Here is a 15,414-nt window from a genome sequence, read left to right on the forward strand (position 1 = left end):
GTTCATATGCAGTTGGATATTGGTCAGTTAAAATGCCAAACTAGATTTTACTTTTAAAAAGCAGACTGTTGAAGTATTGCCTCTTATTTGTTGTCCTGCTTAAAAAAAAAAAAAAAAGATAAAAACATGGAAGAAAACAAAAGCTGAAGTAAGAAAGATTCAAAGCATTAAAGCAGATGTAACTTCAGGTTCTCCACTTGCCAAGGCACAGTTTAAAATCTGTTCTACACATCCCCAGTTTCCTTCCCCCAAGGTGTGCATGCTCAGAAAAGCACTGCTTTGCATGTACCCACTTGTATAGCATATATTTGGAATGTTTAAAGACCCATAGAAGTCCATTAAATGATTTTTACTATCACTGGAAATAGATATGAGCCCTCCTGAAGGACTTCAGTGTAATGTTCCTCAGTATACCAGGGACCTTCTCTTAAAATTGAAGATTCAATTTAAGCACTTGACAAATGATTGCAGTTGAGCCATAGACACAGCAACATTTTTGCTTGGCATGCTACAGCAGAAACTTTATTCAGTTCTTTTTGAAAATATTTGCAACTAAAATTTATTTTTGTAAACTCACAGAAATAAGCTTTAACATATAGGCTGTATAAAACTCAAATACAGGTAGTACTTTTACCAATAACTTACAAATACAAACTAATGATAAACTACAATTTCACAAAGAATTGTAAACATTTTGCACAATTGTCAGTCCTTTCTTTTAGGCAAAGTGCTCTTTTGATGACAAATAAATTAACACACACATAACTAGAGCAGACTACTTCCAGACAATACAAAAAGGTGTTTAATAAGGCTTGTAAACAATGTAATAGTTACTTATGCAGAATCCATAAAAGTGTCTTGCAGGCTAAATAGACGTACATACCTGGGCAAAAAATTTCTTGAAAATGCTTGGGGTGTTAAATAAAAACTTAACATTAATATCTTTCCAATGATATTTTCAATACACTATGACTTAAGGTTACATCTTTAATAGTTTAGATCCCTGATGGAAAGGAATTAGGTGTGACTTAGTGGCAGTTGTGTCATTGAATGGGGTAGCAAAGGCTGAAGTCCAAGAGCTGTAGGTGAATGAGCTACAAAAACAGAAACATTTACCAGTCAACTTCATTGAAAGTAGCAAAAGATTAAGTCAGTAAATCCACTGGGTAGCAACAGTTCACTGTCCCTACCTTGCAGCATGTTGTGTTTTTTCTAACCCAGCATCTGCATTCCTCCACCCACAGGCCACCCTTAACATCACTGCTGGAGGAAAACAAGCTCAGGCCACAAATGCGGCTCAGCCTGGTTCTCCCAAAACCTTCACAGTCCCTCCTAATCACAAATAAGAGCCAAAGTTGTTGACTTGCTGGGTCATAAGACAAACAAAGACTGAAATAGTTTTGACCACCAGGCTCTCCCCCTCCCTCCCATTGTGTGTTACTGAGAGGAAAGCTGAAGCTCTCAGAAAATTTGCTGGATTGAGCATACTCACAGTCCATGGGACAAAAGCCAGGGAGCAGGTGGCAAACAGTTTTCATTACAATTAAGTATTATTAAAATATGTGAAGTAGATGTTTAAATAGTATTTAATTTCTTATTCTTGTTTTAATAGTCTAGAAGAAGCACAAATAGTGGTCTTCATACTCAGATCTTCAGCCATGCTACTGCAGTGAAGGACTACTGCTTTCTTAATAGGGTGTAGATAGTAAATACAGTACTGATATATCCATTAGATTTCTTTAATCAGAACTTGGTGAACACTTCTTGCTATAGCTGATAATGTTTTTATGAGGAGAAAAACAGCAAAGCTGTTATACCTACCATCCATGTAGCTGTGCAGAGCAGTGAGCATAGTCCCATCCTGGGGTACATATGCAGAGTATGCCATTTCTTCTAACATGGGTGGAGACAACCTGGAGGGCTGAACTGCTGTGACAGGAGCAGTAGATGAATGATTAGGACTAACATGTTTCTTATGGCGTGCTCTGCAATTCTGAAACCACACCTGAAAAGGAGGGAAACATACATCACATTGACAGATTGCATTCAACACTAGGACAGCAACAACCTTGGAGCTTATCTTAAGCTGAGTTTGCATAGTTAATTTTGCCTTTGATACAATGCTGACAGTCCAAATGGAGAAATACTCATTCTAAACGTACAAGTGTGGTCAAGTCAGGAATGCGTCTTCAGTACCCAGCAGCCCACCAAGGACAGGGACTGGCACAGTGAGGGACTGGGATCTCCCAGGGCTGGTGTCCCCCCAGGCCAAGCAACATCACCTGCAGCCCCACTCTACTTGGACCACACCACCCAGCATATCCCAGACAGAGTCTTCTCCCTGCCTGGAACTACTGACAGCAAAGCATCTTTCACATATGATACCCACTTGGCCTTTCCACATGGAAAAGAACACAAGATTCCTTTTTTTTTTTTTTAAGGATTGATTGCAACAGCCAGATTCCTCATTTCTATAAAAACAATCTGTCAACCTTCCAGACTAGAATGAGCCAAGGCAGCTCAAAAATTATTTTTATTTATATTAACATATAAATATATTTTTATTATATTTTTAAAAACACATTTACATATAAAAATGCATCCACATGCTTGCTGAGAGACATCTTTGAGCAAGGATTCCAAGTTTGTGCTTCAGTTTTTGTTGGCATGGGTATATATTTTAACTCTGCTCTCTAGAACAAATGACTAGATATTCACTTGCTCCTAATGTCATACCACAGATGCTTTCAAAAAGAATGCGGGTCTTAAGAACAGACTACTACAGTCTAATATGTATTTGGAGTAACTTAATGCCAATTTCTATACTGTTTAGGCTGAGAAGTTTCTTCTTAGAAGACAATCCCTCCACACAAAGTGCAAGAGGAATACAGCAAGTTTTCCACATTATGATGCTTGTTCTAGACCCATTCCTGACTAAGGATATTGTCCGAAGTTAAAAGAGATTAGGACCTTTTTCCATGTTAGAATAACCTCAAAGAAAATTGTAGTTGAGCATTTCCAATGGATGAGTACCAGACTGTGAGTCAAACTTCACACTGTTACCTGTATAACCCGCCTACTCAAGCCTGTTCTTTCAGCCAGTTTCTGAAGTGTTTGTGCATCTGGATTGTTGTCCTGAGCAAACTGTGCTTGCATAACCTGAAAAGGCAAGATATGAGATTGCAGGGGCATTTGTGTTGAAAGCCACATTAGACAGTCTTCTCAGACTAAGGTACTACTCCTTGCCTATCTTCAGGAATTTTTTTTTTTTTTTGTGCTCACTAGTCTTTAGAGAGTAACCAATACATTAAAAACAAAAACCAAAAAAAAAACCCACAAAAAAAAAAAAAAACCCCACAAAAACCCCAAAGCCAAAGTACAAGTCCTTGCTATGCTTGGGTGAGCTGCAACATTTACCAGAAATTAGAGAAATCCATTCTGCTTGGCAGTAGTAAAAACTGGAAGAAGTCCTCTGTAAGATTGCATTAAAAGAACTGTAGGAGAAAATTCACTGCAAAGCAACTTAAATATGCTCAACAAACACCTATAGCAGCAGACCACAGCATAAAAAGAGCATGATCCACCACTCTGAACTTGTCAATCACTATCTGCATCCTATGTTATATGGAGTAATTGATCTTCTTTTCATCTCCATGGAGGACGCAGGAATGCTCTGTGTTTCCTTTGCTTTTCACCAACCCCAGAAACAGAGGCTCCACTGTGGTTGACCTAACATTTCTGGTGGCTTGGTTACTCATTTTTTGACAGAAAATTGAAGTCAGCACTTGTCTTAAGGATATAAATTACACCTTTTTTTGTTGAAGTAAATGTCAATTTGGCCTACATCCTGAATACTTTCATAGGTTTTAAGGATTTTCCCTGTTTATGAAAGTAGGGCTTCATGGATTCCTGCAGGGTATCTTTAGTAATTTCAAAGCATTATTTTGTTTTTGACCCATCAAATTTTGCCTGGCTTCATCTTTGAAGATTCAGACTACTACGTTCCACATGCAGAAACTCTTTGCTTTTGCAATTTCTCATAGGATCACAGACTGGTTTGGGTTGGAAGGAACCTTAAGAGCTCACCTTGTTCCAACCCTATGCCATGGCAGGGAAACCTCCCACTGTCCCTGGCTGCTCCCAGCTCCAATGTCCATCCTGGCCTTGGGCACTGCCAGGGATCCAGGGGCAGCCACAGTTGCTCTGGGCACCCTGTGCCAGGGCCTGCCCACCCTACCAGGGAACAATTCCTGCCCAATATCCCATCCAGCCCTGCCCTCTGGCAGTGGAAGTCATTCCTCCTTGTCCTGTTACTCCAGGCCCTTGTCCAAACTGCCTCTCCAGCTCTCTTGGAGCCCTTTTAGGTCCTGGAAGGTGCTAAAGAACAAAACAATCAAAAAAGTGTGGACATTCTTTTCTACAAGTACTTTGTGAGGTAATTACATGCTGCCACTCTGACAGCACACTTATCCCACTGCTTCTCTTGTTAGTCTTATAGTCTTCTCTTGTAAGGTCTTATAGCAGCCCCGAGGATAGGTGCAGAGGTGCAGCAAGCAGATAGAAAGCATCATTAAATAACAAGACGCCATAACACCTCAAACACCTGCTGAAATATGCTACAATCTACTTTAAAATGTTACAATCTACTTCAAACAGGAAAAGAAGGGAACATGGATGTTTAAATGACTGCAGCAGTGAAGAAGTCCTGAATACAGTTCTCATCCTAATGGCTGATCTTATCTCCCTTTTAGTTTCTGATGGGGAAAAAAGTTCCCTTTTGCTGAAGTTCAAGCTCAGTGTCTAGAGCCCTTGCCCTGTGCACCTGTTTGGATTACTGCTTATGTGCTTGTTTGGTGTTAACCACTTCCTGGCTCCAGTCATGACTATAATAGGAGCCCAAGCTTTGAACCGCTCCATGCCCATTTTTATAGTACCACTTTAACACTTCACATGTTATTACACCTCAAGATTAGTTTCTCAACTGCTTTGACTATAAGAGGACAGGCCAACAAAACCCACATTTTGACCAGAAATTTAACAGACCTGTTAAACTGAAGGCAAGAATGTACAGCCAGGATTAGGTAGAAAGTCACAGCTTCCTTCTCACTACAGGTTAAGACCTCTAAATCTTATCTCACGATCCCCTCTTTCTTTGGGGGGTCCTATCTTAGAGTTTTTCCCTAGAAAGCTAATTTAAGTGGTTATCTAGAGTTTGAAATAGCTCAGGACTATCTCAATAGGAGTTAAACTCTTGTCAAGGCAACAAAAAGACAAGAAACCTGGAAAGCAGGGGAGATCCTGGCACTACTACAACAATTCCAACTTCCATACTATTAATGTCTTGAAGTCACATACGGTATCCATCTTTAGTACAACTTTTCACATTACATAATCTAAAAAAGATTTTGTTTTTATTATGCTTAGTGGTGTAAATGCCTGATCAAATATATTTCATCAAGCAATCAAAAGGGAACCACCTCTTTTGTTTCCACTCTTCAGAATTATGACCTTCCTCCAGGGAAATAAAGAGCTTGAAGTATACTATTTAATGTTAAACTTCCAGAAACATGCTGTGTCTTGATAGTTTGTTAAATAGTTTAAAGCATTCAAGCTTTTCTTTCTCCCTGTATGCATAACATTTTATATTGGTTCAGCATCCATACCCTGCATTACTGCATTAACCTGAGCTACACAAGTTTTTTAACACATTCTCTACCTGGAGTTGATCTGCTGTGAAGCTAGTCCGAGCTCTTTTTGCTGGTTTTGGATGATTAACATCTTGTTCCGTTAGTAATGCTCCTTCAACACTAATCCCATTTCCTGAAACATTGAAAAGAAAACAGCACTGCCTTCTGAACATTCACAGTGATGTTGTAAGTCAGACTGTTCTCCAACAATAATGAGCAGCAGTTGATCAGCTGAATTTCAGCTTAAAAAAAACCCATAATCTATTCAAAACTCCATTGATCTAGCATCATAAAACATTATGCCCTAAACAACTCCCTTGCGAGTGAGGGAAGAAATAAATCTAACATGATATTTTATCAACAGGATATGCTGTTACTTTCTTTTCCTTAGGATACAAAACAAGTTCTGCAGACTAAAAAAAACCAAACCAACAAACAACCCCCAAAAACAAACAAACCCCCACCAACCTAATCCAAAGCAGCAAAACCAAAACAAAAAAACCCTGAATGTGAAATAATTTACCATTACTTTGATTCAAGTACCTGTGCTTCCAGTCTTAGTAAAACCAGCCAATTATCTCCCAGTATGGAAAACGAAGTAAACCCCAATAATTTAATTAAATCTGAACCACAAACATAGATCTTAATGCAAGCAGTATGGTACCATTTTCAACTTCTCTTTTCAAATTGTCCAACATGCAGTCGTAATGGACTCTGCAAAGGACTTTCTCCTCGACCAAAGCAAACTCCTCTCCAGTGGAGAGCTGTCTCTTGCAGGAGAAGCAGGCGAAGCAGGCCAGGTGGTACACGTTCCCTTTAGCCCGCCGCACCCAGTCGGTGGAGTGGATGTGCCGCCCGCAGCGGGAGCAGCGGGTGCCGTAGCGCCTGCAACGAGAACGGCAGCGGGGAAGCCGAGACACCCATTCGGGCAAAGCCAAGCTCCGGCAGGATTAGAGCTGACCGGGTTGTGGCAGCGCAGCTAGAGTCCACGGCATGACTGCATTGGCACTGCAAAAAAACCCAAACCAAACAAAAAACAAAACCAACAAAACCAAAAAAAAATCCCCCCAAACCCCAGCAATTTTCTGTATGATTGCTTAAGGCAAGACACTACTGAAATACAGAGGTTAGTATTTCCAGAAGGCAAAGAGTAAAACTGAAGCATTTTGACTGCTACAAGAATTCATAGCTTCTCATCGTTCCTTTTATAAAAATTATTACTCTTAAAAGCTGAAAGATGGAAACAGCATACTGTTCCAAAGTCTTCCTATTTTTAAAGAGCTGAAAGACGGAAATAGCGGACTGTTCAAAATTCTTCCAATTTTTCAAATGTATTTCACATTACTCTAGTGGTAGTCTGAACTAACATATTTAAGTAGATTATCCCTTTACTAATCTTTCAGCATTTCAACAGACAGGGGAAAACCTGCATCTTCATAGTTATTTCCTCAAGTCACATAACATCATGATTTTTAAATAAACAAAAAAAATCTGCATTATTACACTAGAAAATTTATCTTTGAAGAGGAAAGTAGCCACCAAAACATGTTGATTATTTAGATAAGAATTTGTCCCAAAGATCTTTGCAGACCAAAATTTTTTTCAGGTCCACAAATATAGTTTTTTTTCCAGAAGTTTACAGCATTCAGCTTGCCCCCTCCCACTCTGTGTCAAACTTGACTAGCTGGATGCAATCTATTCACTGCACAGCCAAGAATCCCAGAAATAGTTTGGTCTAGCAATCAACTAGAGAAGTACTAGCAATCGCATCAAAATTAACAGCAGCAATTTTTGCTGCTTTCTGGATCAGGGACTTTGCATCCTGGATACTACATTGCCAACACAAATAATATTCTCTCCCTTGCAAGATTAGCCTATAATTTTGAAACCGTCACATTCTAAATCAAACTGATCACAGAAAGGTATAACTGCTGGAAGCTTCTTTTAAATATAATGAGATTTATTCTGGGTTGATTATGTAGCTCCTTATGATGCCTTAAGCCCCACACCAGTGAAGCACTACTCCAAACAGATCATTTCAATTTTACATTGCATTCTCACTCAGCATTATCCAAGGATGATTCTTTACACATACAATGGCTTTACAACCGCATTGTGGTAGTGACTCTGACATTTTTTCCCCTCGGTGCATACATGAGTAAGTGATGATATAAATACAGCAGCTATGTGCAACAGGGGAAGGGCAGATTGGAGAGCAGGCAGTCACATTACACAGGCTTAGGGTTCTCCAAGTCTCTCCTCAAGAAAAATCAGAGTTTATACTGCTGAAAATAAACCTAGCAAATGAAAAAGAGCCTCAAGTGGATTTCAGTTGTGGCTGAAGTGAAAAGCAACAAGCAAGTATAACAAGTTATCTGATAAATTACATTCCTGGATGATATACCTGAAATAATCAAGTTTGCAGAAGATATCTTTATCTTTGATGTAGCAGCTGGTGTGCCTTCCCAGGGACGTTCTGCAAACGCTGCATGAGAGGCAGCGCACATGCCAGCAGAGGTCATTTACCTGCAAAAACCCAACAAAAAACCACCCCTCAATACCTGTACTACCAATATTGCATTTTATATTTACAAATTTTTTTTTTCAGAATTGATCAAAAGTTTTATGCACCATGATTCACAGAAGAATTATCTTGAATGCAAGACATTTTCCCTACAGAACTGCATGTATATCGAAGGTAAATTAGTTTGAGTCTTCAGAATAAGCTTTCATGGATTTGTAATTAAAAGCAGTAGAAGCAGAAGCAAGAGATACAAGTTCTATGCAAGTGTTTCACACCCAGTTCTCTTCTCATAGCACTAGAGTAAGAGAGCAAGTTTTGGCCTTTTGTGACCTTGGAAAGCAACTAACTTACACACTTCTATTTCCTAGTCTTCATAAATTCCTAACAAAAACTAAATGTTGTCAAGTTATTTAAAATTTTAAAACATGAGTATTGAAGGGAAAAATGGTCTGTCAAATAGAAACACACCATGAACCACTCCTCCATTTGTCACGTTTCTATTAAAGCAGAATTGGTGAATGGCATCTGAGTTTCAAAACAGCAGCAGGTGTTTTAATAGCAAGTTCAATATTTCTTTAATATGTCCATAGCAGAACTAAACATAGTCATGGAATGCAGTAGAAATCAGCATTTTTGAAAACTTACATATAATTTTGGGGCATATAAAATAAATAAAATGAGAGCAATTATTTTCATTTCTGCTTTCTTATAAAAGGAACTCTTAATTGCACAGACATTGTGCATCACCTAAATAAATCATTTGACAACCAAATACTCCCAGTGACCACAAAAATTAAATAATAACCCTCTGGATAACCCTATACTGTATAGGAGGAATTCTGAAAACCAAAGAATGATTAAATTTAGAATTTTTTTTCCCACTGAGCCAATTTCTCATCTCATACCAAACAGCCCATATATTCCCTATGGAAAAGCAGATTTGAGGTAATCCAGAATATGCCTTTCATCAGAGCATGGCCAGACAAACCTCAGAGGAGGCAAGGCATGGACTCCAACACCCACGCTGGGATCACTCATTTCAGTCATTCTTCAGGCTGTAATATTGCAGTTTGCCCAATGCTTTCCTAACCCTTATCCTTGTTGGCAGCCACCTTCCCACATGCTGACAAGTTTACACCCCAATATACGAAGCTGTTGATAGTAGTTAATAGCTGTCACCAAACTCACCCTGCAGCCATCTGTCAGAAAGGCCGCAGAGCGGAGGGGCAGCGCTGAGCCAGACTGAGCCTGCCCTGCAGCCAGTGCTGCCGTGCCAAGGCTCCCTGGGCATCCCCAGGTCCGCACCAAGCCTCGGCACGCAGCTCTGCGCAACGTGAGCTGACATCCCAGCCATTCAGAGCCAACTACCTCTTCTTCGGAGATCAACGCTCTTCCGAAGAGCGGGACACCAGCAACTTCCGTGGTTGTCCCATTTAATGTCATTTGTCCGTGTTCTTACTTGTCAATTGACAGGGATAAAGCTGAAAGGTGTGCTGCTGTTGTACAGTAGCATGTCAGCATCGATTCCTCTCTGCTTACACAAGAAGCAGTAACAGCTAATTTAAACTCAAGGCTAAATAATTTATAGGTCTTTTGCTCCAAGTCCCGTTATCCTGGTTGTTCAGATAGGAGACAGCAGTGATCAGTAAACTAAACATGAATTGCCAAAACGTCATGGGAGCTAACAGAACTGAAATTGAGTTCAAGTCTGTTTTGTTCCTTGTCCACCCGCCTGTTCTGTGCCAGCCCAGGCTACTGCAAGGGGGACAGGGTCATCCGAACCGAACCAGGGATGCGCGGCAGCTCCTGCGTCAGCCCCATTTTAAGGGAACACTAGCCTCTACAGGCAATTTCGTTAAACCTCCTCAGCTCAACCAAGACCTAACCGGATGATTTATTAACACCACAGATGTGCTTCCAGGGGTGTCATCCGCTATCACTTTGCAACTATACAACAACTTTGTTTAAAGTTGATGGAATAAACCGACTTCTGCCGTGATCGTAACTCACATTTGAAAGGAAAGACCTAGAATCTGACCTAGAATAATTTTAACGGCTATAATGCAAATAAACTTTCCCCTCACCCCTCCCCCTGCAATAACACTTCATGTTTAAAGCCACTTGGTTTTGTTAGTTTGTTTTTAAATTATCTTACTCGGTTCTGATTTCTAAGACAAGAGAACTGCTCTGCACACACGCAGCTAGTTTTCTTCAAATATGTTAGTTAATCACCTTTTGCAGGAATAACTTATGCCATTTCTCAAGAGGCAATTTTGGCTTTCAGACTCACGACGTTCCCCCCAGACCTACTTCAGTAAAATGCAGGTCGCGCCGCCGCCGTCTAACCGAGAACGCGCGGGAGTCGCCGCGTCGGGACCCCCGTTCCCATTCGCTTCCCCGCTTCTCCCGGTGCGTCAGGAGCACGCAGCTCAGCACGAACAGCGTCACCCGAAACACCGACAGCAGCTAGGGTCCCCTCTCTGGCCCCAACACCGCGAACAAGTGCACTGGGACTCGGCACTCCCTCGTCCGTGGCAGCTCCGCGTTGTCCGGGGAGGGGAGGGCTGAGCCGTAGCGTAGGACGACCCGGAGGGCTGTACCCTCGGATCCCACTGGGCCCGGTTCCCCGAGGCTCTCCGAACACTACCGGCGACCCGGGTAGGCTCTGCCTAAGCGGGCCGCCTCCCGGCTTCAGCGGCAGGGGAAGTCACCAGACGAAGGGGGCTCCGGCTCGGGCGCCCTTACCTTGAGCAGGTACTTGTCCACAATCTCCAGGCCGCAGCTGCTGCAAACGCACTTGCCGGGGGCGCAGCCCGAGCCTGAGGCCATGGACCGCGGCGATGAGGAGGGCGACAGGGCAGCGGAGGAAGAGCAGGAGTCCTCGTCAGCTGTTGTGGGGCTGGCCTGCGGGAGCGCGGGGAGACCACGGTCAGCGCCCCGCCACGCTCAGGAGCTCCGCGCCGGCCCGGTCTGGCCCACCGACGCCCGTGGGTCCCGCCAGCTCTCACCAGGACTCTGGTGGCGGCCGCGGTGTCCGCGAGACGCGGCAGGAGCGCCACGGCCGAGGCCACCAGACCCGCCGGGCTACGCCAGGCGCCCGAGCCGCGCCGCCCCCCCGCCCGCGCACCTTCTCGGCCGGGCCCCCAAGCGCGGGCAAGTCCTTGTCCTCCAGCCTGCAGACGAACATCGGGTCACTCTTCCAATACATGGCCCTGCCCTACCACATACCAGCCCCCGGCGGGCGGCGAGCCGGCTCCGGGGACCCCGCGCCGGTCTCTGCTCTCAGCGCCTGCAGGAAAAAAGTTTTGTTTTCAAGTGGGTGGACCTGCCCCGCTGGCCTCACCTCCTGCACAGAACCCGCCTTCCCGCGCGGCGGGGCCGTTATCTCCACTAGCGAGCCCGTGAGGATTTAGTGAGGGGAGGAGGAACGGAACCCCCCTAACATCAACAACAAGAAAAAACAACCCCCCTGAGAACCCCCTCACTTCTCTTAATCTTTCGCCACAGCTTCCCCCCACCACCCCAGTCTAAGCACACGTTCTAGTTACATCTCCCTATCAGCGAAGAAAACAAACACGGAGGAAAGCAAGAACCAGTATGAGCGATTTTCCCACACTCCTAAATCCCAAACCCCAAGCGAATCCGGTAGTTTAAACTCACAGCTCCTCCATCTCTCTCACTACCTCACCTCCTGCTTGCACCTCCCGTAATAAAACCTTTCTCATTTAGCTAAAATAGAAGGACCTGAGCAGTAGAAGCGCTCCTCCGGCTCTAAGCTCCCACAGCTGCTGCTGATTAACACCGGTGTCCCGGTGGCACCGCGAACAGAGGGTGAGGAGGCCGACTGTCCCTCACTACCTGCAGAACCAGACGGCGTCTCTCCCTAGAGAGGTTGTGGCTTATGGGCACCCTTTCTCCACGATCACAAGTTTTGTCCGCAGAGTTCCCTCACACCAAGAACCATCGGGGTGCTCTCGGAACATTAGAGGAGAATAAAGCAGTAGTTTGTCCTTCGCAGGTGAGATAGATAACCGGGTATCTGCTTCTAGCCACGTGTTTAACCAGTCAGCTGCTTTTAATTAAACTCGTTGTTTAGTTTCCATATTTCCCCTCACCTCTGTGGTTAAGCCTCGACTCACCACGGATGCAGGACGTGCTGTTGAGCCTCAGTAAAGTGACCTGAGAGAATTGCCCCTACTTTTATAAACATGATGGATTTGATAAAAGGGAATTCTGCGTTTGAGGAGCTGTGTGGAGGGAAAAGCCCCGTACTGTTCTCCCTCTAAAAAAGATGATCGTTGTTTCAAATTCTGGGACCCAATCTTGCGGAACCGTAACTCGGCTGTGCCGAATCCTGGTACAGCCGGGACGTCCCGTCAATTATTCGTTTGTCCAGCGGTTTTAATCGATCTAACCATGGGCAGAATCTCGCTGACATCCAGTCTCGGTGTCCCTGACACCACTGCCTCAGCGAGGCAAGTAGGGCTTTGGGGTTTGCGGTGGCCGGTGACGTGGCTCGGCGCAGCGCGACTGACGCCCGGCCCGGCGTCCAGAGCACCGGGCGCCGGCAGGGACCACGGACAATGCCGGCCCCTGACCCAGCCCTGACCAGCACCTGTACTGACCCGGAGCCGGCTTTCTGGCGTCTCCCCCGAGGACCCGGGGTGTGCTCGCTCAAACTCCGACCCGAATGCGGCCCCCGATCCAGCCCGAGCACTCGCCCCACAGGCGACAGGCTGCGGCCCCACAGAGCGTCCGGTAACCGCACCTCGCCGCCGCGCTCTAGAGGCCCCCGCAACAGGGTCCCCCTTGGGCTCTGCTCCCTGTCCGCAGCAGTGCAGGTCGGGGTGCCAGCGGCCGAGTGCTCGGGCGGCCCCGCGGGTCGCGGCGGGGTGGAGCGGAGCGGTGCGTTCGGCTCGGAGCAGGACCAGCGCGGATCCTGCCGAGCCCCCATCCTGCCCCCCACGCGGATCTCCCCATCCGTTACCGACAGAGGCACGACAGCACTACTATCGTCTGTCGCAGGTAGCACGACAGAAAATGAGCACCTGGCGGGGGGCTCCGAGGGCTGCGTTGTGGCGGGGCCGGGCCACCGTGATGAGAGCCCGTGGTGAACTCAGGCGCGGCGGATCGGGCACGGCCGGGAGCAGCGTCAGGGCTGTTGATCGTCTTTGCTTTTCCTGCGCCTTCAACGAGATAATTAATGAGGTTGGTGCGCGCTCCAAGAAGGGCTGCAGGTTAGATTTCTATGGAACAAGTCCCTTCCTATGCGCCTTTTCTCTCTGGAAATACAGCGGTAGGAGTCAACAAAGTAAATCTGCGCGTTGTTTCCCGCGGCGATCGGCGATTACAAGCAGCGGTAATTCATACTGCGGTGTCGGAGGAAAACCAGCGTGAGGGAGATCTCCGTGTTTCGTACCGTGTCCGGAGCCGGCTCCGCCAGGTGACGAGCGGGCGCGGCTGCACTGGCCGCCCGGGCTCTCCGCCCGCCCCGAGGCTTCGGGGCAGCCCCGCGCAGCGCGAGGGTCTCAGCAGAGGCGGGGCAGGGGACGCGCTGCGGGGCGCGGTGCTTGGCGGGGCTCACCCAGGGCCTCTGCGATGGCTGCGCGGAGTCGCAGACTGGGTCGGCCACCCCGGGGCGCGGGAGGTTCGGGGAGTCAGAAAGAAAACACGCCCAGAGAACAGTCCGTCAGCAGATCTGGGTTATTGTTATGGCCGGAGTGGCTTCGCAAGAGGTGAGCGGTTTTGCCGAGCTAATTGGAAAGAGGCGTTATTTCTGAGAAACGGTCAGAAACGCGATAACGTGTACGGGGAGGACGTGGGAAGTATATGGCTTGGTTATCCGGGATACACTTTGGGCCGTGCACCTTTATCACCCATCTTTCCGAAGTCCAGTCTAAACTTACATGCCCTCGATATTTTAGTGAATATTTCCTGTATCGTTTTCTGAAGAGATGGAAATGGGCAGACACGCAGGCTCTAGAGAATTCCCGATTCTTGCGCACCCTGTTCTCCCACTGCCATCTCTGTGCACATCGGAGGATGTGTCCTCCTTTGTGGCGCCGGGTAGGACCCCTCGGCGGGTCGTCGCGGTCTCGGCAGAGACGGGAGGGAAGGGGAAACTGCCGGCGGTGGGCAGGGTGGCCCTGGCCTGATCCTGCTGAGGCTGAGAGCGGAGAAGAGCGAGGGACTCCAGCGGAACCCTCCGACGGGGTCTGTATCTGGTTCTGCTTCCCCTGTCTCAGGAGTTATACCAGGATGTTTGTAGGTGGGAGCGCTGACCACATAGCACATAGGAAAGATCTCTTAAATATTTGACGATACGCTACAGCACGAAGAAAATACTGAACGCGGAGAATTAGGGCTGTTTTAACGAGAGGGTGTTGGCACATGGACTCCTTCATCAGAGACTGCACCGTGCTGCAAGTGCATGCAGCTGGGTGCTTCTCCCTTGAGTCCTCTTCAGCGACACCGGTTCTCCCGTTAAAACAAATGCTGTAAGAAATTAATACCACCACTGTGGTCAGCTTACGAAAAACGGGCACCGAGGCCAGGGCCACGGTAAACCGGGTGCTCAGCCCCGGCCGGTGCCGCTGGGCATGGCGCTGTCGGTGCCCGAACCGCGCATCCCAGCGCCCGCCCGGCGGGTCCCTCCGCGCTGCCGGCGGGACGGGCGCGTCGCAGGACTGGGGGACCGCGGGGAAGCACCGTCCTCTGGAGCAGAGCGCCACCCCATGTCCCCCCAGTAGCTGCTGGCAGGAGAGCTCGGAGAAGCGGGACGGCTCAGAGAGGGAAGCCCGACACCCTCGGGACAAGATTCTCTTCCCCGGAAGCTCCCCTTGTCTTGTCTCAAACATCTCTTTGCACTACTTGGGTGTTTGTACACTTGCAAGTATCCAGAGGTTTTTCATCTGTAGATAGCCGTGTCTTGGGCTGTGGAACCTCTGTGGGTTGTGGAAGAAAGAACCGAGTCAACGCCCTCAGGCTTGCTCTCTGTGAGTTTGCACCCCCACTGATCCCAGCCAGTGGTAAAAGATGCAGGGTTTGGACTAGCCCTGAATAATTGACTCTGGACTGATTTAACGGGAAGGAAACGAACCCAGTCTCTTACCAGTGACTCGTTTACCAAATCAATACAATGCACTTTCCTTGGGTCGGGCTGTCTGTCTCCGGTTTGCGGGTCTAGGATCTTTCAGGGCTGCA

At 46.6% G+C, this 15,414-nt stretch overlaps 2 protein-coding genes across 5 annotated transcripts in view; one reads left to right on the forward strand and one right to left on the reverse strand.

The window, feature by feature from the left end:
* Positions 1-493: 493 nt before the first annotated feature.
* Positions 494-13,848, reverse strand: LHX8 (LIM homeobox 8). 4 transcript variants are annotated; one of them, XM_002189192.7, is made up of 9 exons: positions 13,260-13,848; positions 11,339-11,500; positions 10,957-11,115; positions 8,092-8,213; positions 6,352-6,572; positions 5,717-5,820; positions 3,064-3,159; positions 1,822-2,005; positions 494-1,094 (listed from the first exon to the last, which is right to left on the reverse strand). In XM_002189192.7, the coding sequence occupies exons 2-9, from the start codon at positions 11,417-11,419 to the stop codon at positions 1,018-1,020; spliced, it is 1,044 nt and encodes a 347-aa protein (XP_002189228.1). In that variant the 5' UTR covers positions 11,420-11,500; positions 13,260-13,848; the 3' UTR covers positions 494-1,017. The 4 variants fall into 4 exon arrangements, with proteins under 4 accessions (XP_002189228.1, XP_030134870.1, XP_072788854.1 ...); XM_030279010.4 differs by having other exon boundaries at positions 11,440-11,500; positions 13,260-13,844; XM_072932753.1 differs by lacking the exon at positions 13,260-13,848 and adding an exon at positions 11,956-12,031.
* Positions 13,789-15,414, forward strand: part of CRYZ (crystallin zeta) — a 60,448-nt gene continuing 58,822 nt past the window's right edge. Inside the window, exon 1 of the mRNA XM_072932756.1 lies at positions 13,789-13,946. Within this exon, the coding sequence (XP_072788857.1) occupies positions 13,923-13,946 (24 nt within the window). The 5' untranslated portion in view covers positions 13,789-13,922. The remainder of the gene's footprint in view (positions 13,947-15,414) is intronic.

The sequence above is a fragment of the Taeniopygia guttata genome, chromosome 8 (genome assembly GCF_048771995.1).
Source record: "Taeniopygia guttata chromosome 8, bTaeGut7.mat, whole genome shotgun sequence".
NCBI lineage: Eukaryota > Metazoa > Chordata > Aves > Passeriformes > Estrildidae > Taeniopygia > Taeniopygia guttata.

Excerpts from the sequence above, each read along its gene's own strand:
- LHX8 (XM_072932752.1), bottom strand. The coding sequence starts at position 9,654 with ATGACATTAAATGGGACAACCACGGAAGTTGCTGGTGTCCCGCTCTTC. Across the intron at positions 8,214-9,399 it reads TTCTGACAGATGGCTGCAGG|GTAAATGACCTCTGCTGGCA; the intron begins GTGAGTTTGGTG and ends GGGTTTTTGCAG. Across the intron at positions 2,006-3,063 it reads TGAGTAGGCGGGTTATACAG|GTGTGGTTTCAGAATTGCAG; the intron begins GTAACAGTGTGA and ends CCTCCTTTTCAG.